Here is a 25,256-nt window from a genome sequence, read left to right on the forward strand (position 1 = left end):
TTTGCAAACTCAGTTTTTATTCTGCTTACAAATGATTTATCTGGTGGCAGGTGTTTCCTGAAGAACACAAATAGTCTTTAAAATATCTCTCTGAAATACTATCTCTTTTATTTCTTTTTTTTCCACACTACTAACTACATAGTCAACTCAGTTTAGAAGTGTCAGACTTTCTTCACTCCCAATGAAAAGGAAAAAATCCAGCTCATACTTCTTAAATATTATGGCATTTTTATTAATGGCCTATTAAAACCAGGTAAGTTTACAAAGAAACAAGAAATTGAAACATAAAATTATGTTCAGGCTGTAAACTTTCTACTTTGTTAGGCAGTAGCCGATGAGTCTTGTCTCTATGGGGTAATTAAATGCTTTGCTTTACAAGGAAAGCCCATGGACATTGTTCAGATCATATAAAAACAGTTTACATGGTTATCAGGCATTGTAACAAACCTCTAGAGGTGGGCACTAGTGCCAATGCTGGCTCTTAGCTTCTGTGACTCAAGAAAATATTTAATGACCCTCTCCCTGCCATTTCTTTTTCTTTCAAATTCCATTTGATTCAGAAAGTTACCCACCTCGGTCCCCTTCTGTAAAGGGGAACATCCCTCTATTTAAACCCAGATAGAGTTTACACTTGAGCTTATTTTCACTTGTTAACAAATACCATTTTGTCCTCGGTGTCCTAAAACAGAACAACACTTACATACTTAAATACTTAAGTATTTAACCTGCAAGATGCACAAATCCAGGTTTGCTACACACTATCTCACAATGGTAAAATGCATCCCTAATTTCTTCTAAAACGTCCCATGATTTGGTTTTAAGCGCAGATTTATATACAAACATCCACATTTAACCACCTAAGCCAGTATGGTTTTTTTAAACATCGACCTTTAAGTGCCAAGGAAAGTGCATGCAAATGAAAGTTTAAAAAATTAAATAAATAAATGTCTGTATGAATGTGATGCTATTGCATCCAGGTCAGCTGATAACATATTGCATGAATAAAAGCCAACACTCACATGTTGGATCTTTAGAATCATCCTCGTTCAGTCCAGAGATGCTTTCCCTTAAAATTACAGGCTTTAGCAATTGCTCTGAAATTGCAACTAGGCTTTAGTGTGTACAGTAAGTTGGAAATTATGAGCAGAAAGGAAATAAACGGGAAAAAAAAATGGCACTACTGGTTATATTATGCCAAAAATACCCTGCTAAGCAAGCCTGCTATTTTGCCTACAGTAGCTGTTGAACTTCTGCATTATGAACTTGCGCCAGCTTAGCGGAGCGATGTCTGCAGGGAGCCAGGCTGGTCCTTGAGCAGGGATTGTGATCGGATGTTGAGTTAAAAACCATTTCAGGTTTATAGTTTTGGTTTTGTTCTTTAGGTAAAACGATGGGAACATGTAGAGAGACCTATTACAGTGCATTTCTTGGGAAGGTTGGAGTGACTGAAAGGCCCTTGTGGGTGGCACAGGTGGGTGTGCAGCTGGTTCCAGTGCTGTGAATGTACTGGCAAGATCCAGTAGAAGCTGCTCCCCAAAGGCTGGGCTGTGGCGTTACGCCCTCCTTCTGTGCGCTGCTACGGCCGAGAAAATGTTGGCAGGTCTTGAGCCCAGGACGCAAAGGGGCAGAGACTTCACTCCAGCCATCCCTGGCTTCACCAAAACATCTGGCATTACCCAGCTCTGGCTTAGATAGGCTTGCCTTGTGTCTGTGCTTTGGCATGGTTAGCACTGGGCTGAATCTTACAAGGTTTGCAGAAGAGTTGTGCCCAACATTGATATTGTTTTACTGTCTGCTTTAACCTCTGTCTGTGTGCCTGAGTCAAGTCCTTTTCAACACAAAGTTACCAAAACCGCTGTCTCTCCCCCCACCCAGGGAAGTTGTGGTTTGGATGAAACTGCATTATGTACTGGAAAGTTTTTGACCAGTTCTGTTTGAATACAAAATACTGACACAGCTGCTGAAGTGTGGACTTGTGCTGCTGGAGGAAGTTGTACTGACCACTGAGGGGGCGGCGGAACACGCTTGTTAGCAGTCGATGATCCGATGCATTGCTAGTGAGAGTCTGAAGCAAATGCCTCAAACGCAAGTATTTTTTTTAACCACAGCATTTTCCAAAATAATTTGCTTATGGCCTTCTTCCTAAGTCGATTCTACTGTCTGCGTGCCTCACCCTTCCACTCACACCCGCAGGGACTGATGTGAAGAGGCCCTGCTCACTGCTGCTCATCTCCTCCTCTGAGGAAGTGCTTCTCCTCCTCCAAGAACAGGATTGTTTGAGAAATGATCCTCCAATATAACAAAGAACAGCTCTTTCTACTTCAGAAGTGAGGAAATGAGGCTGCGATCATTTAAAGGAATTAGGTTCTTAGAAACCACACTTGAGGATTAGAAAAAGTCATCGAGGGATTCTGTGGCAGAGCGAGGATCTGAAGGAAGGTCACATACATTAGTGTACTGAGCCTGGCCATCCAGCTTCTTGCCTTCTCCATTTGTAAAATCCTACAAAAGGCACTTGAAGTCACTTCACCCACTCAAAATTTTAAGAGAAATGATTCTTCAGGGTTAATTATAAAATTCAAGTTCATGCTTCATGAGCTCGGCATCTTCTGCAATGGGGCAAACCTCCCTCTGTGCAACGCCGGCTGGGGTTCCATCCTAACTCACTTTAGTCAGTTTGAAATTAAGCATCTGCCTTTGCCATCCGGTCCCCTTAATGGTCAGTGATGCCCTTATTGCCATGTGGAAAATAACATGAGTTTCACTCTTATGATTTAATTGTAAGACCCATTTCATCACTTCAATACTATCTCTTCCTCCGTTTTTCTTAACATGATCTCCCAGGGGATAGATAGACGGGAATAAACAAACCTCAAGCAGAACTTCCCTTTCCTTAAGATTTTTTTTGTTTGCGTTTCTTTTTCTTGGTAACACGCAGCCAGATGGTTTTCTGAGGACCAGAACACACAGCACAGTAATTCATATCCCAGCAAATACTGCAAATGCTTCCTGGCCTGTTGAGGTGCCAGGGAACATGCAGGGTGTAATGGAAAGGTTGGGTTTTTTTCATTCTCTCTAGAACAATGGACATAAGTGCCAGGAATCCAAATCTGTAATATCCAGCTGAAGCTCTTCATGGCTTATGTATTTACACTCCAAATAAACACCAATCAGAAAGCCTCTCATCCTAAAGAATTCACATTCCTTTACCCTATGTTCAGAAAAACAAGTTTGCATTTCACTGGATGATAAATCAGGCACAAAGGAGCCCACTATGGCCTATTAACTTAGTTTGGTGAAAAAAGTATACTGTGAAAGTCAGCAGCAAACGGGTCACTGTCCCCTAAAATCTAAATAATCCAAATGCAGATTGTTTTTAAAAAAAGAAAAAAAAAAAAGACAGAGAAGATAATGATAGTTTAGTTTGCTCAAATTGAAATGGGAAAGGTTAGTTACTGCATTAGATTTTTGTTGTTAAATTCTGACTGTTGGCAATGAACTCTCACCATACACTTACGCTGTGGCCATCTTTACAAAACCTATATATTAGCAGACTTTTACACATTTCCTAAGCTGATGGACACCGCGTCTTTCTTTTCCAAACCTTTACACATTCTGACCATGGACAAGTTCTCCAAAGGAAAAGTATTTCCAGGAGGGAAGAGGACGTGTTCGTCAGCTTGGCGGTAGTCAGACCTCAATTTCGGAATGCTCCCACTCTGCTTGCTTTGCTAATGAAGTTTTTCAGGAGGTCGTGGTCCATTTCTGCAAAGCCTTGAGTTTGTGTAACAACAGTTAAATGATTTATGCAAAATCTGAAGCAAAATTCTTCCAAGTCCTAGGAACAAATCGAGGTAATTTGTAATATGAATGACTGAAGGCAAAATAATAATAATATGTTTCAAATCTGTCATTCATTTAATCAGCAGAGAATATACCAGGTTGTTCACACTAGATGATCTCCAGAGGTCCCGTCTAACCCCAACCATTCTGTGATTCTTTGATTATGAATCCCTTTTCTGATCAGTTTGATCAGATCACGAATGACAGGATGACATTCGTTCATACAAACTATTCAGTAAAACCCCTCTGAGAAAACAGGAGCAGCCACCCACATCAACTCTAGAATTCCATCACATTTACTGAGCTCCTTAGTAAAGTCATTAATAAGTAAACCCATCAACTTTCCCCACATACAACTCCTAGAGCATCAGTAACTCCTGTCTTTTCCTCCCTGCCCTGAATTCAGTAGCGGTCCTGTGAAAAACAGCAGATATCCCAGTCTTGCTGAAAATAAAAGCAAAACATGATGTGACATTCGATGATGCTCACTGAACACAAACTGGATGTGAGGATACATGTGTCTTTCGTGGTCAGCCTGGGAATTGTGCGTCCCTATTTAGGAACTGGATTTCTTGGATACCAGAAATTGTCCTGGTGTTGCTGTAATAGGGCTAAATGGCCAGCATGATCCACAATCTATTAATAAACTCTTCAAGAGTTACAGCAAAAAGAGGTCTCTTAATCCATGCTGGTTTTATTCTGTGTTAACTACACAAACACAGCAAGCAGGGCTTAATAGTAGAAAGAAATTTTGCAGAATACCTGTGCATTTCCCTTTGAAACCTTTTCCTTAGGTTGAATGTTTCAAGTCTCTTGCCCCTGTCAAGATGTAACTAAAGCTCTAACAGAGGCCAAACAGCATAAAGTATCATTGAAAAAGAAATAAGGTGGGAACAATGCACAAAAGTACATTGTATCTCTCACGAAAAAGAGCTGGGAAAGCAAGAAAAAGAACGACAAGAGAAGAAGAAAAAATAATGCAGAAGAAATAAAAAAAATTCAGAAGATCAAAGGCACTGCCAACTTAATTTCCAGCAGATATCTGAAATGCTACTGCCAGAACCTGGGTTGCTTTACAGCCGATGTGTAAACTTCTACATTAAATAAAATGAACAGCAGCTGCCTTTGCTGGTACTGATCTATGAGGACAACCACAGAACCCTGGTCATTAATTCTGCAGTTTCAAGAAATACTGGCTTTTATTTCTGTTATATAGAAGATGACTAATCTAAAATTTTCTGCATTAGAAGTATCATAGACTCAGAACAGTTTGGGTTGGAAGGGACCTTCAAGGCTCATCTAGTCCAACCCCCTGCAATGAGCAGGGACATCTGCAACTAGATCAGGTTGCTCAGAGCCCCGTCCAGCCTGGCCTGGAATGTCTCCAGGGATGGGGCATCTGCCACCTCTCTGGGCAACCTGGGCCAGTGTTTTACCACCCTCAGTGTAAAAAATTTCTTCCTCATGTCCAGCCTGAATCTCCCCTCCTTTAGTTTGAAACCATTACCTCTGGTCTTATCACAACAGGCCCTATGCTTTAAAATAACTTGTAGCAGCAACTCTTTCTATTTTCTGAGAATAGGACAAAATACTTTCAAGCATTTTTAATCCTAACAGACGTATACAGTAGCCAAGTGGGTCTTCAGTTAATTTTATATGGTAATGCCAGATGACACAGCACTATAATCTTTCACTTGCCATGTTCATGTTTAGTAACAAAAAATTGAAATAATTCTATCTTTTCAAACTTCCAAAATATCAGGCCTCTTTCATAATCCTTCTTTGGACAGTTTTCTACTGAAGTGCTGACACACTGCACGTGGTTCTCAAACCAATTTTTACCATACTAATGTAGGGCCCTAAAAGATCTCGGCTTACTTCACAATCCCTTAGAGAGAGAGACTGTCCCACGTTTTTGATAAGCCTTCGCTGCGCTTCTCTGAAGCCGCTCTGCTGTATCCCTTTCTGAGCTGTGGGTGTAGGGAGGAGGGCAAAAATACACATGCTGCACCCAGGGCAGGCGAACCAATTCACCATCTGATGATCATGTTAAAATAGTAAATGTTTTGGAAGAATACTAGGTATACAGAATGAAACACTGAATCATAGAAGGAAGAGGAAGGTAACATATATTTAGTCATCTAGCCAATCCCTTTTATTGTGTTTCAGCCATTATAAACTGTAGTACTTTGCCCAGGTTAGTTTTACTACTTCACAATACACCTAGTTGTATCTTTACTCTTGAAGTACCTCACTTGACACGGGTCAACTAAAGGTACTTCTGCTTTGGGGATGTTCAAAACTTGTAAGAGCAGAAACTGCAGAGTAAACTTTTAATGAAAATTTCTGCTTTTAGGAGAATCAAATCGTCGGGTCCTCCCTCCCTGCGCGGCCTTCCCTGACGTGCTGGGCCTCTGCCACCACAACAGGTTGGCAGCACAATTCCTCTCTGCCCCAGCTGCTCATGCCACCCCTTTCCAATATCTTCATTACAACTGCCTCGTAACTGGCAGCTGATAATCTCATTATCTCCTAATCTGATGTTATCCCCTCTTTCGATTTACAAAACTCACCGACTTCCAGCCTCTTCCTTGCAACTCCTACAGAAATTTACGTCACGTCGTACGCTGCTGCCATACAGCACAGATGGCTGCAACATTTTAAACTCAGTTTTTGTTTCAGTCCCTCCTTTCTACTCGCTTCCTATACCTAGAACTGTTTATCAGTCCATTCCATTACACTTACAGCCTCTCCTTTAAAACTTCATCCTACATTTCACAGCCAGGCAAAGGTAAAAGTATTCTTTTTTTAAAAAAAAAAGTGTCAAAAAATATTTTTAAAGTATTTTTTAAAAAACACTGTTATCAGCTACATATTTTGGCTCTTCTAATAGGTAATTTTCTGTTTGGCTATATTCATTTTATTCTTGTAAAGCAGAAGAAACTTTGAACAGAAAGATGAGCATCCTCAACTAAGATGCTCAGTTACAACAACAGCTACTAAGTCTAACATACACATGCAGACATCTTGAATAATAAAAACTACCACATCATTATTTCCACAATCAGCACAGCACGAAGAAGTTGAGAAAAGGAAAACACCTTTGAAAGTATTTGCCTGTTTACACCAAAAAAAAAAGCGCTTGCAGTCCTGCCGATAACAGGCTGAGTGCAAGTGAAACATTCCAGAGCCAAGGGCAGACCAGATGACAGGATATGGGGAGAGGAACAACAATAGGTAATTTGTTGTGTGTCAGCACAATTCCTCATAAACAACATGGCAAAACTGGATTTTTTTGTACAAGCACAAGTGTAAATAGGGTGGGACTTTACAGGTAAATTCTCCCGCTGCCTGTAAAAGGCGGTCCCAGAATGACTGTGCCAGACGTGGGCAGACACAAGGATCAGGTGGAGGACTCAGGAAGCGAGGAGGCAACGTCAAACCCAAAGGTGGAGAAGTAAATGGCAGCGAGAAATCTGCGTGTGGAGATGTGCCAGGTGATGGGGCGGGAAGCAGATTCAGAATCCTGACTCATAGGTGCAAGTCAAAAGGACAGGAAGAAAATCCCAGTAGCTGCATTTTTTTTTTTTTAATAGCTTAAAAAGGGGAAAACAAACGTCTGGGAAGCCGGAAACAGAAATTGTAGTAATCACGTCTCATGGCTTAAATGCGTTTATATTTATATTAAACAGTTGTTTCTCAGAAAACAACTATTTGCCTGCAGAGTTCTCCTTACCTGAGCTTCATATTTGACAGCGGCGGAAAGCAGAGCAATGGCGTTCTCTTCACAAATGCCTTGTTTGATTGTTTGCTGGCAAAGCTTTTTCAGTCTGTTTTCCCTATACAGTGTTGCCAAATCTAGCAGTCCTGTGAAAATTCATACAGCTTTAACTATCCTGGTGCAAAACATACATATTTCTTTTCAAATTAATCTATTGCCCTACTGTTTTAGGCTGAATTAATCAAAGACTTGTTCTGTTCGTTTGGTTGGTTTTTTGTTTTTTTGTTTTTTTCCCTAGATGATGTGTGCATTTTTAAAGGTCCTCAGAACACTTATCAAAAAGGGGCCCTTTTACCACTATGAAAGTTCTGTCTGTTTGTTCACTGTATTGTACCTCATTCAAGGCATCAATTAATGACTTACATCCTCTTAAATTCACACGGGGAACAGCTTCCTTTTCACTCATGAGAATATTGCCACAGCTACCCAAACAGAAAAGTTTTAGTATGGCATTAGTGCCTTTTTAAGGAAAAAACAAAGTTCTTAATATAAGAAACAAAGAGTTCTTTTTGAACATTTTGCATCTTTGATCTTACTGCATTCCCACCACTCATTCGTTGTCCTTGAGCATGTTTCCTGCTACTGCTTCCCTTCTTCCTGACACCTGCCAAACTCAAGATTTAAGCGCTAATAAAACTAAAAGTAACAAACCCTGCTTTCCTCACCCCGTTATGACACACAAATCCAACTTTTCAGAAACAGCAACCCAGAGTTATTTCCATTTACAGCAAATACCTATTGCATCTTCAGGAGGGAGCCTAATGTTGTCTGTGTACAGGTATTCCAGGAAGGCTCGGTAAACAGGATAAGAAAATTCACTCATTTCTATGATTTCATCATCATTATTCAGTATGGAACGAAAATGTTCACACCTACAAAACACGAACAGAGATTGTAACCTGTGAAGAGTTAAGCTTGAAAGATGAGCTGCAGCAAGAAGTCGGTAAAAAAAAAAAATAACCAGCCATAACAGACTAAATACACAACCACAGACTCTAGCTACATGATTTCCTGGTTTGAACACGTTAATTTGTTTAACCCTTATAGCTTATAAATATAAATCAGAATTTTCCTTTATTTCCATTATTAATATTTTATAGTAGGCTCCATTTCTACTTACAATAGCTCTAAGCATGGTCCATGAGTTTTTAATGACATTTTCTTAAATGAGTTATTCATTAACTATGAATTTTATTACCTGCCTTGTAATAAAGTTGTACAATTCTCACATTTCAGCCGGCTTTCTCTGACATGATCAAGCAAAGAGGGAAATTATTAATACTTTAGATAACATTTATTCCAGTGCCAGAGTCCGTATGCAGTTTAAACTTAGATTTAAACCTTATACTCAAGGCTTAAAATATTTAAAGACACTCTGACCCAGATCTTTCATAACTTTTTTTTCTGACAAGTCAGAATACTTTTGTGATGGGCAAGATACAAACAAGGAAAAAGCACTGCCTTTGATAGCTGTACTCTGCAACTTACAGTTCACAGAAACTTATAACTCACTGTGACTTATTGCTCCCTAAAAAACATCCTGTAATATTTGAGTTGTTTTCAGATTTAAATGAACCTCATATAACTTTTCCAAAAACAGCCATAATTTAATTGGACTTTTTTACACTACACTACTTACTTTCTAACTCTCCCACATCAGAATTTGCATTTCTTTTACTAAGTCTTTTATGGAAAAGGCAGGATGGTTTCCTTTCAACGACACTGGAATAAGTCTACATTGTAAAGACAGCACAGCTTGGATACAAAAGAAAAATAATCATAGAATCATTTCAGTTGGAAGAGACACTCAGGATCATTGAGTCCAACCATAGCCTAACTCTAGCACTAAACCATGTCCCTCAGAACCTCGTCTAAACGCCTTTTAAACACCTCCAGGGATGGTGACTCCACCACTTCCCTGGGCAGCCTGTTCCAATGCCTGACAACCCTTTCTGTGAAGAATTTTTTCCTAATATCCAATCTGAACCTCCCCTGGTGTTTTATTTTATAATTTAATTTACCTCGTTCATATTTGATTTTACTGGTTATTTAAAGATTTTTTCTTAGTATTTTTTTCATAAAATAAACAAACATCAAGTCAAATTAATAAAGATTAAAAAGTCATTTTTTAGCTTCTGCCACATCTTATACCGTGTTCTGGCATTGGAAGAGCAGACCAAACCCCATGGCTTTGTTTCCCTCACGTTAAGCAGTGGTGATCATGCTCTCCAGTGCAACACAACTGAGGAATGGTCTGTTGCCACAATAGCACCTCAAGAGAGTAAAAAGTCAGAGTGAAGGTGGTACGCACCGCTACATTAAAAATAAATAAGTAAATAAATGAAAATCAGCTAGCACTCATCCTTCAGTCTCCAAAGCCCCTTGGAGTGACTCATTCCCTGGAGTGCCCCTCTCCCTCTCTCTGTCCCTCGGCAGAGACAGACCAGACACCTAATTTTGCCTGGATAAATGCAGAGCGGGCGAGTCCCACCCACGTACCCCGGTGGATCTGTTTCTGCAGGCAGCAGGGTTGCAGGAACGCTGAGCTGGGTGTTACTCTGCCATTTCACCACCATCACAAGCTAATCACCACCACCAACGTGATCTTGTTCAACAGTAGGCATAGAACGAGATGGAAAAAAGCCTTCAGAAGTGGTAAAAAAATAACTGGATAATAAAAAGGAAATTCTACAAGCACTGCAATTCATGACAAGGCTCTGGAATAGACTGAATGCTGCAAAATATCATGTTAAATACATTATCCTCTGATCCAGTTGCATCATGAGACTATAAAGCTTAAAGAAAATATTAATTCTCTAGACTGTGCCTGATGTTTTATTTTTCCTGCATGTTATTTTGATAACGCCATACATTTAAATCCCTTTCAGAATTAGACACGTTTCCTTCCCAGAATGCCATATAACCTGAGAAAAGCAGAGCAAGAAGAAATAAATAAGAAAAAGTTACATGTAGTCTGATTATCAGGAAAAAGAACCTCAGAAAGATTTTTGGGATACACAAGATTTGAAGTGATACCTGATGAAGGACACGTGGCATTCCAAACAAAAAGGGTGGACGAGTATAATGTACAAGCAATGAAATCAGCAAAAATAGTAATGCAGGTAATTGGAGTAATAGGAGGAGAGCAGAAAAGACCAAAAAAAGAAAATAGGAACTTTAACTTCATGCAGTAATACACAAGAAATCATTAATGGGACTCAGGAGCAAAAGTAGGAATACAAAAGTGGTGATGATAAGCAGGATGAACCAGCCAAGTGTTTTGAGAAATGAAATAGCAAAGGGAAAAAAAATGTTGTAACAATGAGGAGGATGGGGCAGAAGCAGTTAGCAAGACAGAGAGATCTAAGGCAGCGTCTCTAGAATATCCCATTAGAAACTGCATCAGCAATAACAAACGCATCTCTGCATGTTAATAACAATGTGATTAATCTGTAGATCTGCACATGTCAAATCTCACTGTAAAGTGGTGTTAACTAGCTAAAAGCTGTAAAAACAAAAAGAGAAGCTGGCTTAAAACGCAGCCTCACTGATAAGAAGTTTTAAAATAAGTAGGACAAGCAATCTGACCAAAAAGAGAAAAAAAGATAAGCTGAAGAGCACCTATGGAAGTTGCAGAAAGAACTAAATGGTCTTGTGGAAGGAAAGGCAAGAATAAATGCAAAACCCTCAGATCATCCCAGTGGAGGAAGCCAATCATGTAGGGGAGGAAAAAAACTGATTCAGACTACTGGAAAGGCAACAGAAAGTAGTGAGCTTTTTCCTCAGCAGAAAAAGGTTATTAGAAATCAGGGTCAAGGCGGTTTAGGTAGCATGAAGGAGGATACACATCGGAGGGAAGTGATGAAAAGGCTGGTAGTAAGCAGCATGTTTGGTAATTACAAACAGTGAGGAAATGAGGAAAAGAGAGAAACTGTGAAGAATAGCAGGTAAATCCCATGGCTGAGGGAAAAAGGAGTTTCTAAGAGTAAGTCAAGAATTTTGAGCAGTAATTTCTCGGCACAGTGGACTACACTATACAGTTTAGTTTATATTAAACTGTACAGTTTGTGCCTTACCTAATTTTGAGAAGAACTTTATGAACATGAATGTATTTTCCATCCACTAGAAACTTCAGATCTGCAGTTTCAGGGTTATCAAATTCCTTCTTTAGTGATTGGGCTACTGTTAGATGGTCATCAGGCTCTAGAATAAAAAGGGGAATTAACAGTAAGTAGTAAGCAATACGAGTAAGTAATACAAGTACCTCTCATGGTACATGATACCGGGCATTTGTCAGCAATTAACAGCCTTAATAAATAAGACATCTCTTTAAAGCTAGTAAAAAAAGCCAGCAGACGAGATGTTCAGTACAACCCCCCAGAAAAGCAAATAAAGGGCAGTTTTCTTCAGTCCTTAATAGTTTCCTACACCAAACAAATATCCCTCTTAAAAAAAAAAAAAAGTTCCATTCCTCTAACACATCTATATAAGGCCAGAAAGTAAAATTAACACAGTCTCAGAAGTTTAATGCCACATCTGACAGAAAATGCTATCAGTCATTACTGGGTAAATTATTCTAAAGGAAAAGTGTTAGTTATTATAAGATATCCAAAAGGTCAATTAAAAAAAAAAAATCACAATAAGATTTTCTAAAATACTCCCATGAGGAGATGTTATTTTACAGCAGAAATAAAGCTATCACATAACCAGCATAATGGTTGCAATGAAGCTGCCCTGTACAATAACCCCAAAGTTAAATATCAACAGTTACAGGTCTATTCAGAAAGTGTTTTCCCTGGACTTATGGTGCTAGAATCACTCTGTGAGAATGTCTGCATATTCCTGTTTGTGTCGGGTATACGTATATCCCACTGTGCACGTGACACTTGCATTATAAACTTACCAGACAGCCTTGAAAAGTCATCCATTGTCTGCACATAAATTGTTATCTCCTGAACTGTTTCCAAATCTCCATCAGATTGGGTAGCCTCAGAGAACTATCTATTTTAATACTACCAAGAAATTAAACCCCCTAAACCTCATTCTTAACCTAGAAAACATTTTGTCTTCTTACCATATAAATACATGTTACTGGTTTATACAAATTTTGTGCGTCTCTAATAAGCTGTTCTCCACAGAAAATTACATAAATGCTAATTCCTGGAACCTACCAAGGTAGAAATAAGAATAGTATTCTGCTGGAAATGGAAAGACCTTCACCACAAGCTCTAGAAAAAACTTAACACACACTGTTTGATACTGCTGCACTTTGCTTAGCACAATTATTTTTCTTTTTTTTTTTTTTTTTTCTGAGAATGTCACTTATGTTTAGGTATAGCCAATTAGGTCAATAATTATCAAAGCGCATTGGATTACAGGTAAAAGGATTGGGGGTGGTGGGAGATACCCAATGTAATGCTAATAAAAAATCCTTCTGACACAATGAGGCTGTAAAATACTTGTTAATTCTTCTTTTCTACAATGTGGTTTATTTATTCAGACCTCAGCTATCTGAATAAGTAATAACTGTAACAACCAATGCAAAGCTGAAGCTCTTCTTCAAAGTTAGCTGGCAATTCAGATGTCCACTAATACACATCTCCAGGTGACTCCTACAGTCCGCAGAGCTAAACCGAACATAGTGGGGTTCAGTTACGGAATCCTTAAGAGGGAAAACAGGTGTTTTTGTTTGTTACAGCAGTGAAGGGGGAAGCAGAGGAAGGAAATGAAGAGGCAGCTCACACTGACAAGGCACAAAGCCAAGAAAAACTCCTCAGCAGTCAGTGCTAAGAATTGTAATAGAAACGTTAAAACTGCCACGAATGGGGAACAAAGGGGAACTCGAGGATGCGGAAGCACCGAAGTACAACAGGCGGAGAAGGGCAACAAGCCTGGCAGATGTCCCTGGCACCTTGCTCCGCCGATGTCAGGATCCTGGGATGCAGCTGCCTGGTGGTTCTCACCACACTTGGATCAGGAGATGAGCAACAGTGAGTCTGTCCTGACAGCTCGCCAAGGTGGGGCAGGGTGAGGAGGCCGGTCACTCTCAGCTCCTACAGCATGCAAAAGGCACATCCGAAACCAGCACAGAGTCACCTAACGAAAAGGAATCCAGGAGACACGGTGAGGGCCTGGCAGCCAGCATCCTTTGTCCCGTGTCACCACAAGGAACCCTGCTGAGGCCACCTGAACACACATTTCAGTGTGGGGATGCTGGACAGACCACTTGGTGCATATGAGAAAGTGGGTTTGAAAGTGCCCCTGAAATCAGTTCTATTTAAAAATAAAATAACCTTTTCCTCTGGTAAGGTTTTGGTACAATGTTGCTACAGGGTTGTAACATTATTTCCCAATGGAGCAAGAAGTCAAGGTCAAAAAACCAACAAAAATAAAAGGAGCTGCTACAGTCAAAAATTACTCCCAAGGTGTGAAGCAGTGCAAGGAGGCTGGGGGTATTGTTCATGGTGACAACGAAGCTGGGGATAAAAGATGTCTTGGGAAATAGTTATGAATGTAGCCTTAACCATGGTGTGTTAAAGAGAGTGAATATCTATGAGTGTTAATGAGCAATATGCTTATTAATAAACGGGTTACTTGGAAGTCTTCAGCATAAAGGTGATAATCACATGAATGATGATATATTAATATAATCCCACTAAGGACTCTTTTAGCTGACCTAAAATAGCATTTCTGACCTGATGCAGCATTTGTAAACAAGATAAGAAAAAGTGAATTTGCAGAAAGGAGCACTGGAAAATTGTGACAGTTTCAGTCCCACTCAAGCAGTTGTTTTCCCTGTGAGGAGTGAAATAAGAGGCAGGTTTTGCTTCCTGTCTTCCTCCAAACTCCCTTTAAAATTTCCTCAGTATGCAATAGAGGCAAGAGGAAAAAGTGGAGGGGAAATTCTGATAGCAGGAAGTAATATTTTAACTGGGCAAGAAGAAATGGAGGCTGAAGAGCCCCAGAACCCTCCTAAAGTACATAAAAAGATACATATAACTGAATTAATGATTAAGCTACATATACTGATAATGCCCCATTTCCTTCATAAAATAACCATTTCTTATGGAAGAAAATTCTGAACATACTACAGATACTTTTGTGTAGAATTTACAACTGACGTACATATATTTACATGGAATGAACCACCACATCGCCTGAGATTTTAGTGCAGTAACACAATTTATATCTAATTAGTAGAAGGCAAATATCAGGAATATTAAGAGTTTTCACGGCAATTAAGGACGTATCTTCCAGTTGTGAAGAAGCCATCCTAGAAAGCACAACTGTCTCAACCTAGAGCAAATAGGGGTCTTTGGACTGTGCCCTAAAACATGAATTTTGGCAAAGCAGTTTCCTGACAACAGGATCCTCCATTTAATCCTCTAGTCTCTCAAAGCTGATATGAGTGCTATTAACAGAATTTCCTTACCTTGGCATCCAGAAGGCACCGAGGGAGCAAAGAGTGTTCTACAATTGTCAGACAAAAGCGTACAGCAACACAAAAGCAATTACAAAGGCAATACAGAAGTGGAATGGAAGCGTGATGGCCTCAATACAGTTCAAATTATAAATTAACAGGTTCCTGCATTCTAGCTTTTAGCTTAAGCTCCCAGATGACACCTACAGACAATCCCAAGAGTCTCATCTTTGATCAGGTCAGCAAACCCAGTAGGTTTATTAGCAACCAATATGGAATTGGATTTGTAGCTGAAGAATGAACTCTCTGTTAGACAATGCGATCCGCATACTAGCCAAGGCCAGCAAGACAGAGCTTAATGTTAATCAAATATCTGAGATCCAGCAACTTGTCTTCTCAGAAGCCTGGGTCTTGATCACTCGTGATGAGACTCTAAGCGCCTGTGGCCAGTTCTGAAAATGGGAATTTGGCTCCCTCATTCTTAGTAGTTTAATTAAGGACATCAAAGAAAGCTTCAGAGTTCCTAAGGGTTCTGCGTGGCTCCCTCAAGTCTCCAAATTCAAATGCGGCTTCTCTACCCATGCCATTGTACAGTAACATTCAGTGGCTACACAAAAAAAGACCCACTTCCCCACACCCAAGGCATTTCCGCACAGAAATAAACCATGTAAATAAAACAGACAATCATTTAGCACTGCCATGAGACCTCAGTATTTTTTTACAATTCCTCATAACCATTTATACATCTGTAATATATTATTAGGATTATGCTTCCCAGTATAAATTTTTGCAATAAACTAAATTTAGGCTTCAAATATACACAACTGTTCTAAGAAGTAATGACTCTATTCAGAAAACGTCAAACCAAAAAATATTTAGGCTCACCTACTGATAGAAGACGCCACATAACGGCGGGGGTAGCAAAGCAAGCAAAGACGTCGTCAGTGCAGGCAAAGTGCGTGAGGTGGGGAAGGATCACTGACTGCCCACGGCACTGGCCCCACATGTACACCTGGCCACTCTGGGTCTTGGCGGCCGACGTGTGAGCAGAGTGGCAGGCTGCGATCTCTATAACTCTGAATTTACAAGCAAAGAAAGAGAAAAAGCAAGTCACTCTCATAAGAACAAAAATGGAGTGGAGAAGCTTGCTACCTCCTGTCTTTCTCTGGTGCAAAACACATTTGTAAGCATGCACGCACTGCCAATTGCAAGAATGTTTTCCTATCATACATAGTAAAATTTAAAGGGCTATCAATGTTTCTTCAAATAGCGTGCACTCAGAAAGTTTCTCAGTGAAAAAGCATCTTGGGAGTAAGGAGACACTGTGGTGGCGGAGCAGTATATCTGCTGCAGCGCATGCTCTATTGACCCCCTCAGCTCCCCCAAACGAAGCTGTGATGGGTTTCAGGTCTCTGAATGTCCTCGGTGGTGCTGGGCAGTGAGGTGAGTGGCTGCATTAAGCTGTAGGGAAGGGGCACTTGGAGATGATGAAGAAAGAAATGAGGAGCTGTTTCAAAAAAAAAGTAAAAAACCCCTTTTTCCTGCTTGCTTATTGGTAATGGCTATAAACCAGGAATTTAAACATACTTCTAACTAAAATGCTGAAGTGTCATTACTCATACAATTATCACTACCTAAGTTTAACAGACTTACATCTTGAAAATTAAAAATTAGAATGAAACAGCACTGAAAGCTGTTTCTAACTGTATTTTAGCTATGTTAGGCTATCTCACTAATCCTAAAGTTGATTTAGGATTTCAAAACTCCCATTGTGTACACCATTACACAATGGACTGTTTTGCAGTCTGAACTAGTGCTTGTTTACTTCTTTTCCCAGCTGCCTGGGGAAAATAGCTGGGAAACAACTTGTTTAAAGCCGTATGTACAAATCTTGCAGGCTTTGGTGAGGTAACTGTCTCACTGACACCAGGAATGCATATTCTGGCCAACAAAAGGGAAAGGCAGCATACAACATTAAAATTTGTGTTAAAATGTGGTAACATTTTAACTGCAGCCAAAATCTCTGGAAAAATATCAGTTACGTTTTAAGCAAAAGAGCAAACACACCGAAAGACATAGCAAGGTTCAAAACCAGGCCATGTTTTATGCCCAGAGAGGAGCTGACTCTTCCTTACAATAAAGTTAACAGACATGGGTTTAAGAGAGACTTCTCACTCTTGTTATTTTTCATTATAGGAGGCCAAAATCAAGACCTCAGTAGTAAGGGGTAGATTTGAATTTCTGGCCACATACATACATGGTTTTACATTAGCAATAGAAATAACTGTCCCACTACCATAGGGGACCTACAGGAAATATTTAATTGTAAAAATACAAGCTTAATTTTCAGTCAACAAAGCCAAGAAAGAGTTCCTCCCTTTTTGTCCCTCCTGTTTTATGAGACAGATTTAATAGCAGAAATAAAGTGCAGATGTCCACTCTTCACATTTTCTGTGTGTACTGCTTGTCAAAACCGGCATATTAAAGTACAATTTATATTCAGAGACAATAAAGCTTTTATCATTTACTTCAAACAATGAAACTACACCATTGAAGAGAAACTGCAATTAAGGCCTCCAAAGCACAGTATGAGCCGAAGCAGAAAATAGCACATTCGGGCTCAGAACATTCAGTTTGTCTTTCACAAGGACAGTTATGGGGCAGATTCAAGCACTTTCAGTGAAAAATCAAACTTTAATGCACTGATTTTGTATGTCAGACAAATTTTCAGTCTGTTCACATTTAGCAAAAGAACCACTGCAAAAAAATATAGGCTAGTTCTGCCAAAAAATAGCTTAAAAATGCCATAATTTTCTGTAGCTCTTCTGAGAGTATGTCAACTAATGTCTGACTGCTAGATTGTAAGTATTACCTGTCCTTATCCACAATAACTGTCGTAGGGTAAGACTGGTTACTTTTATTCCCAGTACCTAACTGGCCATATGAATTGGCTCCCCAGGCATAAATCTGACCTTCATCTGTTAGCACTAATGTATGTGCATAGCCACAGGCAACCTATAAGGAATAATAAAAAGAAAAATCTCATTTTTATGTCACAGTAAGTTAATACAGACAGATACAGGTTATGTTAATGTTATTGATTCTATACCAGTGTAAAAACTACAAAAACTACAGATACCGGCAAGTTTATTAAAAGGGGAAGCAAAGTAGATGAGATGACTTTGAGGCAAAAATTGCATCAGTGAGGAAGCCTGACAGATAATCTCAAGAGTACAGCACAAAAATAGCTAGAAATTGCGGGAAAAAAAGGAAAGCTATATGAAAAGTATGAACAGTATGCAAGAAAAAATGCAGAAAAAGGCAGCTCGAGTCTTGCACTGACCTTGTTTTATGGGCTCCAGCGTGAACAACTCACCACTGTAAGAACAGGTAAGGTCTCCCTGTCTGCCCCTCTCCTCCCTGGCTGCAGCCACACAGAACTGCCCCTTCCCTGTGACAGTTCTAGTGCTCACCAGAGCCTGTGTTGTTCAAAACTAGCTCACATATTTTACGTAATCTGCAAAGCAGACATACCAGAACTACCTGTAGTCCACTGACATCCATGAAGCATGAGATGTGCTTTAAATGAAATAAATCCTTAAGTTATTTACTGGTTGGAAGTCTACAACTTGGTATTAATCGACATGCAGCAAATGAAGCCCATGGAAATGGGATCTAAGTCAAACTTACTGGAGCACTTATACTCTCTAAACAGGAGAATAAGTGCAGAGGAAAATAATGTTCACTTTATTTTGTTATTCTCCACAGCAATTGTTACCAGCCAGGCTACTGTCTATATCCTAGGAACTGAAGGTAAAAACTATGTAATTCAAGGAGTTTATTTTGAAAGATTTTAAAAATCCATAACTTCCCCGAGTAAATGTAATAAATAGGATCCAAATTTCAAAACACTCATAAATTTTCACTGGGTTACAAACCCAATGTTTTCTAGCAGAATGTGTCGTTTTCCTGACAATATCCTCTATTTTGGATAGCTCTGCGGTTACTTTAAATATTTCTTATCCGTCAGAAGAAGTTACCAGTTTGCTAGTTACACTGATGGCAGCCCAGCTATTTGGTAAAGTCACTGAAGATCAAGACCAAGCACGGAATCATACCAACTATTGACCAAAGGCAGCTGGAGACAATTTGTTCAGGCTCCAAACACCAGTTAGTCACTGGCTGGACTGCAATTCTAAAAGTGATATTCAGTCTGCCGGAAAGACAAAAATGCTAAACTGCAGCGTTTTCCCAGAAAAGAACAGAGAGGTTAATGAAGAATGGGCTAGCCTAAGAAGACTTTCTTATTTATTAAAATAACAGGACTTTTTTTTTTAAATTAAGTGTCACAGGAACAAAAAGACCAAACATTTTAATGGCCTAGTCCTCTTTAAGTAAAGTCCTGACCTCACCGAAGCCAATGGCAAAATTCCCACTGAACTCCACAGGGTCACAGCTTCTTCCGACTGACAGAGGCCCATTTTCATATACGTGTTTTTATTCTGATAAATGGCACTTTAAACAAAGAGATAAAGGACTATCTCTTTTAAACACAGAACACGCCTCAGCACATTTCCCGCTGTTGATCAAGGCTGTGAGATGGAGCGTGGCACACGTACCCGCTGTACGCGGATTCCTTGCAAAGCTGCTATTCGGCACGGCGTTGGCTGGTTGCCACTGCTGCCCAGGCCGAGCTGCCCGTTCCCATTGTAACCCCACACATAGACCTGGAAAACACAGACAGGGATTTTCACTGCTTGCTACTATCCGCTGCATTTGAAAGCAATATCACTACTTCAGAGTTGCAGTTATAATTTTCAATATTTCTCGTTTAATACCAGCTTTGCGCTCATATAAAATTCTAAACCTCCACATTCATGTTGCTCTTTAAAAGTCTGGCTATGTAAGACTACAATATTTTAATATGAAGAGTAGAAAATAAGTGATTCATAAGGCTGCTTCTTAGCACAGAGTTAATTCAGCATGAATACTTCCCTTTTCTCAAAGAGCTAATTTTTCATTCAAAAATCCTCGAACAGAAAACACACTAAAACAAGTATAAACTGGAAGCTATGCACAACAGTTTGAGTAGGTTGTTAACAGCTTCATGCTGAATATAAGCAAAAGGGAAAGTACTGAGCTCTGAAAATTTCAGGGACATATGTTCTGCTGCAAACAGTCACTAGATGCTTAGGTCTAAACTGAAATGCTTGGAGCGAGGGAGCCAGAGAGGACGTGGGCTGCCCAAAATCCCCAGCTCATGAACTAAAACAACAAGAACAAGACAACCTCTTCGTATCTTTGCAATGAGGATAAACAAGTATGACAGGGATTCAAGGACTACTGGCGTAGAACAAATATATGCAATGTACTTGTGTTTTCCCTGTTTTCTCTTCAGATAAAGTGTGCATATATGAGCACTGAAAATTAAAATTGCATTCACTGATTATTCTCATTCTCGATACTTATGGTTCTACTCTAGACAATAATTTATTTTTCTATAAATGCTAAAGACAGCAGTGGGATAACCTATTCCTCAGTCCTTTCATTTTTGCTAGAATATAATACCATCTCTAAAAATCGGTAAATCAGTGATACAAACTTAGTTTATTTTACATATGGAAAAACAAAGTTAGCATGAAATGCTAAGTTATATATATAGATTTATATAGAGATTCAATATGATTTAATCCTGAAATCTGTAAAAATCTCCTGACCCTCACAATGCTATTCTTACTTCAGAACAGTATTTTCAAGTAAATTTCAAATTTGATACTTGCAGTCCTTCCAACTTCAATAGTTGATACTGAGTAACAGCTGCTGAATTTTATGAGGAATCTCATAAACCAAAAAGCCATAAACTAAATGTTAGTGTACAATTTTCCCTGCTTCACTCTACCTCCTGTCTAAAGAAGAAATCATAATCAGCATGGATAGGACTATGCGCTTAAGTATCCCAGAACGTGCTGGACAGCTCATGACAAAGGATTTACAAGCAGTATAAGCAGGTAGATTTGAGGGAGTCTGGAAAGGTACACTTCTTTTCTGAGTAGTAACTCATTACTGACAAGCTTGAAATTATCTAAATCCCATGACGTTACATAAAATTCAGTCAGAAAATTCACTTAAAGTTTCCTACCTCTCCATTTTCCACCACAGCCATAGAGCACATCTGTCCACAAGCAATATTAACTACTATTTTATTTTGTAGGCAGCTGGTAACTCTGCGAGGAATTGGCTGATTAGCTGTTGAACCAGATCCAACTTGGCCTGAGTTATTATAACCCCATGTGTATACCTGTTGTAAGAGAATTGTCATAAAAGAAGACTATATACATACAGTACAAAGTACATATTCAAGAGAGAAAAAAGTTACATGGATAAAAAATTACATTTTGAGTTCAAGTGGATGTATTCTTTTAAAGATATAGGAAGATACATAAGTTTACAATTTAATCATAAAATACACCACTCATAGTATTTATATATTCCATTCTTCTATGTTCCTCCAATCAAAGGTAAGACGCAACACGACAGTTGCATTAACGCTGGAAGAATTCATTGCTACTTTTCCAGAACCCAAAGTAGAATGGCTAACTGAGCACAAATGGCACCTCAAAGCAAATGACAGAAAATTTTTTACTTTGGTGAGTAGAATTCCTTACATGAACATGATTTATACTAATGCCAGCTTTAATGCCATTAAGCATTTAGAGTATAGCATAGGAAGGAACTGACTACCCTTTAATAAGAAATCACAATTTCTTATTACAAGCAGATGTGGCACAAAAATCAACGTTCTGCATGCACTTCAAAGCAGCTGGACCCTAACAGGTTTTCCATTTTTATCAAACATTTGTGTTGCACCAGCACTGTGAGGGTAGCAAGACGCAACATCTAGTGCTCTACGTGGAGAATGTTTCCCTGTTCCTCACAAATGTGAATTTCATTAAGAGAAAAGAGAGATTTATTCCAGGTATTCTCACCTCTCCATCAGATGTTAACACCATAGAATGATGAGAGCCACAGGCAACTTCAACGACTTTCTTGTTCACTAAGTTAGTAGAGACTTGGCAGGGAACGAAACCATGATTTGTTGTACCATTGCCCAACTGACTATAAGCGTTATGGCCCCACGTATACACTTCTCCTTCTACAATAAAAATGTAAAAAGCTGGTTTAAAATCTCTATTTCTCCAATGAGCACACAACATAAAATTACAAACTGAAAAGTCAAATTCAATGACAATATACATATTTAAGTGTAGATATGTATGCCCTTTAGGGATCTTAATCCCATGGACATACCAATGCTACCTTCACATATTGTTGACCACAAATCCAAAGGGACAGCATCACCATAACCTTAGTAAAGGAAATCATATAGCTAAACAAAAGGAGATACTGCAATACAGAAAAGGATGAAATGACAGTCAGGAGTCCCCATTCCAATTTCTTTATTACTTTGGACTTGATAGCCCAGAGTGTGTATCCCTGTTCTCTCTCTTACGTTACCAGCACAGACCTTTCACACCTGCTGGACTAACTAAATTGGATTATCTGAAAGAGCAGCATTCAGATCATACTTCACCTTCCGTCGCAAGAACAACGTGAGGGCCACTTCCATAACTCAGACAGGCTATCTTTTTGCCACATAGAGAATCCAGCCTCCTTGGTTCAATAGTGCTCTGCATGTCACCTGTTCCCAAACACCCACTGCAGTTCACGCCAAGCACAAAAACCTGTTGTAAAAGAATCACAGAACCATGATTTAGGTTGGAATGGAGGACCTCCTCCAAAGGTCAACTGGTCCAACTCCCTGCTCAACAAAGGTCTAAACAAATCAGTTGACCATGTCCAGCTGAGTCTTGAACACCTTCAAGGAAAAGATCTCACAACTCCTCCAGGATTTAACCACGCTCATGGTAATTTTTTCTTTCTAAAACTGAATCAGAATTTTTCATTTTCCAGCTTGTGTTCACTGCCTCTCATCCTGCCACTATGCAACTTCAAGAAATGTCTAAACGTCATCTTTATCCTCTGATCACCATTCATTTGAACTGAAAATGTTTCAGTAACAATCAGGTATTTTTGCATGCAACTTTTTACAAGATACCCTATCATAGTACTGGCTTTCAGAATAACTCGATACATAAGTGACTAAATATGTCATGTTCATACACACTCTTGGACAATTACCTCATGATTTTCCGTTGCATACAACACTTCATTACCAGCACTGCCAAATACACAGGCTTGACGAATTAACTTAAGCTCTTCTTGGGAACAGAGAGAAAAAATTGGCCATTTCCCAACATCCAGCATCTTCAGGGCTGACAACAATGTTGCCTCCAAGACCTGATACTATAAAAAAATCATATCAAATACCTAGACAGAGAGAAATGCATAGCTTTGCAAAGCAAAATTGAAAAGTTTAGAGAAACACCATCTCCTTTTTCAACCACAAACCAGTATATTCTTTAAAATGTGGGCTCTAAATTCCAAGTGCACAGTGGGTCAGAATGCATTCATCTAAACTAGAGAAGGTTTCTTGTGTAACCTCCTTCTACAAAGCACTCATGTTCTACCCTCATAATTAACAAGTTAAAAAAATGCAAACTGTAGCATTTCTTAACACTAAAATAATACATTGAGGAAAAAAAAAAACCCCACCATTATGAAAAGCACCCAAAGAAACATGACACTGATTTTGTTTTACAAAAGAAACACCAACAAACTTTATCAGACTAAAAAATATTCAGAATTTAAATCCTGTCTCTGGAATTATTACATTAAACTCAGTAAGAGATATTCTCTCACCTTTCAAGATTCTCTCCCCTCGCACACTTTTCCACTTTTTGTCCCCAAAATAGGACAAACAGTTTGAACTACCAGTCTGCCAATATTTATGTCCCATAAGTGATCAGTTCCCTCATTATATTGCACAAAGTCATGAAAGACAGAGTTAGATGAGAATTAGAGAATTCATATGGTGCAGCTACCTATCCCAAAGGTGTAACAGTTATGCCAATAATTAATAACAACAACAATAATACTTATAATAATATATTTTTATATATATATATTTATATATTATTTAAATTATTATTATTATTATTCCTAAAACTTCCACACTTCATTTGATCTCAGCACTCAGTCTGAAAGCTGGTTATTCAGTTTTATTTGTTGTACAGATCACCTTAAAAGGCACCATCACTAAGCTCAAAATCAGAATGATGTTTCATTAAGTTTTCCATGCAGGGCATTCAAAGAAAATAACAGGAAAAAGAAAGGAAGATTTTGCATCAAATTATGCTACAAAAGTTAATTCTTACAATTTTATGTTGTTGAAACATAGGCTGGAACACGTAACTTTAGAACTTTAGAACTCTAAATTAAACCAGCCTCGTAAGCCAAAGGAGCAATTCAACCTAATCAAAATGTGTATTTCTTCTTCTAATATTTTGTGGATCAACACAACATTTCTTTTGTTAGTATCGTTTTCTTACTTGCAGTTTTAGTTTTCTGTTTCTCTTGAAAGCTACTAGCATGGACTAAGCTACTGCTAAATGGAACCAAGCTTTTTCCTTTTAAGTAGAGCAGTACAGAATTCTCAAAACAAATCGATGCTCTGACCTTGGCGCTGACTCCTTGAGAAGGAGGAGATTCATCCTCCATACGGATTTGTGCTTGTGCCCACCTGCAGAAAGAGCACTCTGGTTAAAATCCCCATAACATATTGCTGCCACAAGACTTTATGGAACTATACACAATATTAAGCCAGAACTATTTGCTTCTGTGGGGCGAGAAAACGAGAAACATAAAGCTCAGTCAATTTTAGTTTTATATTCAACTATAGAGTGATCAGTTAGACAGACTCTGCTCTTCTGTTTTCTTACCTAAACAAATAATTCTTGGACAAAACATTTTTTTGGAAACAAGTATAATACTAAAATTAATCCAGATCGTGATTGGAAAGGAAGAAGTTTTATTAAACACAATACTCTGGTGTCTTTTTATTGTAGTAAAAATAAATGTAGAACCTTGCTGATGTAATTTTCCAAGATATCTCTTTCAGCAAAGAAAAAGCACTGGTCAGAGCTTTTTATTGCCAGCTTAAGCCTTCAAATATTCCAGTTCCATTCTGAAAACCAATGTTAGAAAAACATTTGGGTCTTTTCAGGTTTACTGAGAACTGTTAAAATATTCAAT

At 38.9% G+C, this 25,256-nt stretch overlaps 1 protein-coding gene across 4 annotated transcripts in view; it reads right to left on the reverse strand.

The window, feature by feature from the left end:
• Positions 1-105: 105 nt before the first annotated feature.
• RCBTB2 (RCC1 and BTB domain containing protein 2) overlaps positions 106-25,256 on the reverse strand; it is a 34,749-nt gene continuing 9,598 nt past the window's right edge. For 2 of the 4 annotated variants that reach the window (XM_065651312.1, XM_065651298.1), the window contains 12 exons: positions 24,681-24,744; positions 23,244-23,402; positions 22,636-22,786; positions 22,031-22,197; positions 21,184-21,342; positions 19,664-19,771; positions 17,917-18,059; positions 15,930-16,120; positions 11,701-11,827; positions 8,360-8,496; positions 7,580-7,710; positions 106-3,838 (listed from right to left, as the gene is read on the reverse strand). In XM_065651312.1, coding sequence (XP_065507384.1) covers positions 3,698-3,838; positions 7,580-7,710; positions 8,360-8,496; positions 11,701-11,827; positions 15,930-16,120; positions 17,917-18,059; positions 19,664-19,771; positions 21,184-21,342; positions 22,031-22,197; positions 22,636-22,786; positions 23,244-23,402; positions 24,681-24,722 — 1,656 coding nt within the window. In that variant the 5' untranslated portion in view covers positions 24,723-24,744 and the 3' untranslated portion in view covers positions 106-3,697. Of the gene's footprint in view, positions 3,839-7,579; positions 7,711-8,359; positions 8,497-11,700; positions 11,828-15,929; positions 16,121-17,916; positions 18,060-19,663; positions 19,772-21,183; positions 21,343-22,030; positions 22,198-22,635; positions 22,787-23,243; positions 23,409-24,680; positions 24,745-25,256 lie in introns of all 4 variants that reach the window. The other 2 variants (XM_065651305.1, XM_065651289.1) reach the window with 1 other exon arrangement.

This window comes from Caloenas nicobarica, chromosome 1 (assembly GCF_036013445.1).
Source record: "Caloenas nicobarica isolate bCalNic1 chromosome 1, bCalNic1.hap1, whole genome shotgun sequence".
NCBI classification, from domain to species: Eukaryota; Metazoa; Chordata; class Aves; order Columbiformes; family Columbidae; genus Caloenas; species Caloenas nicobarica.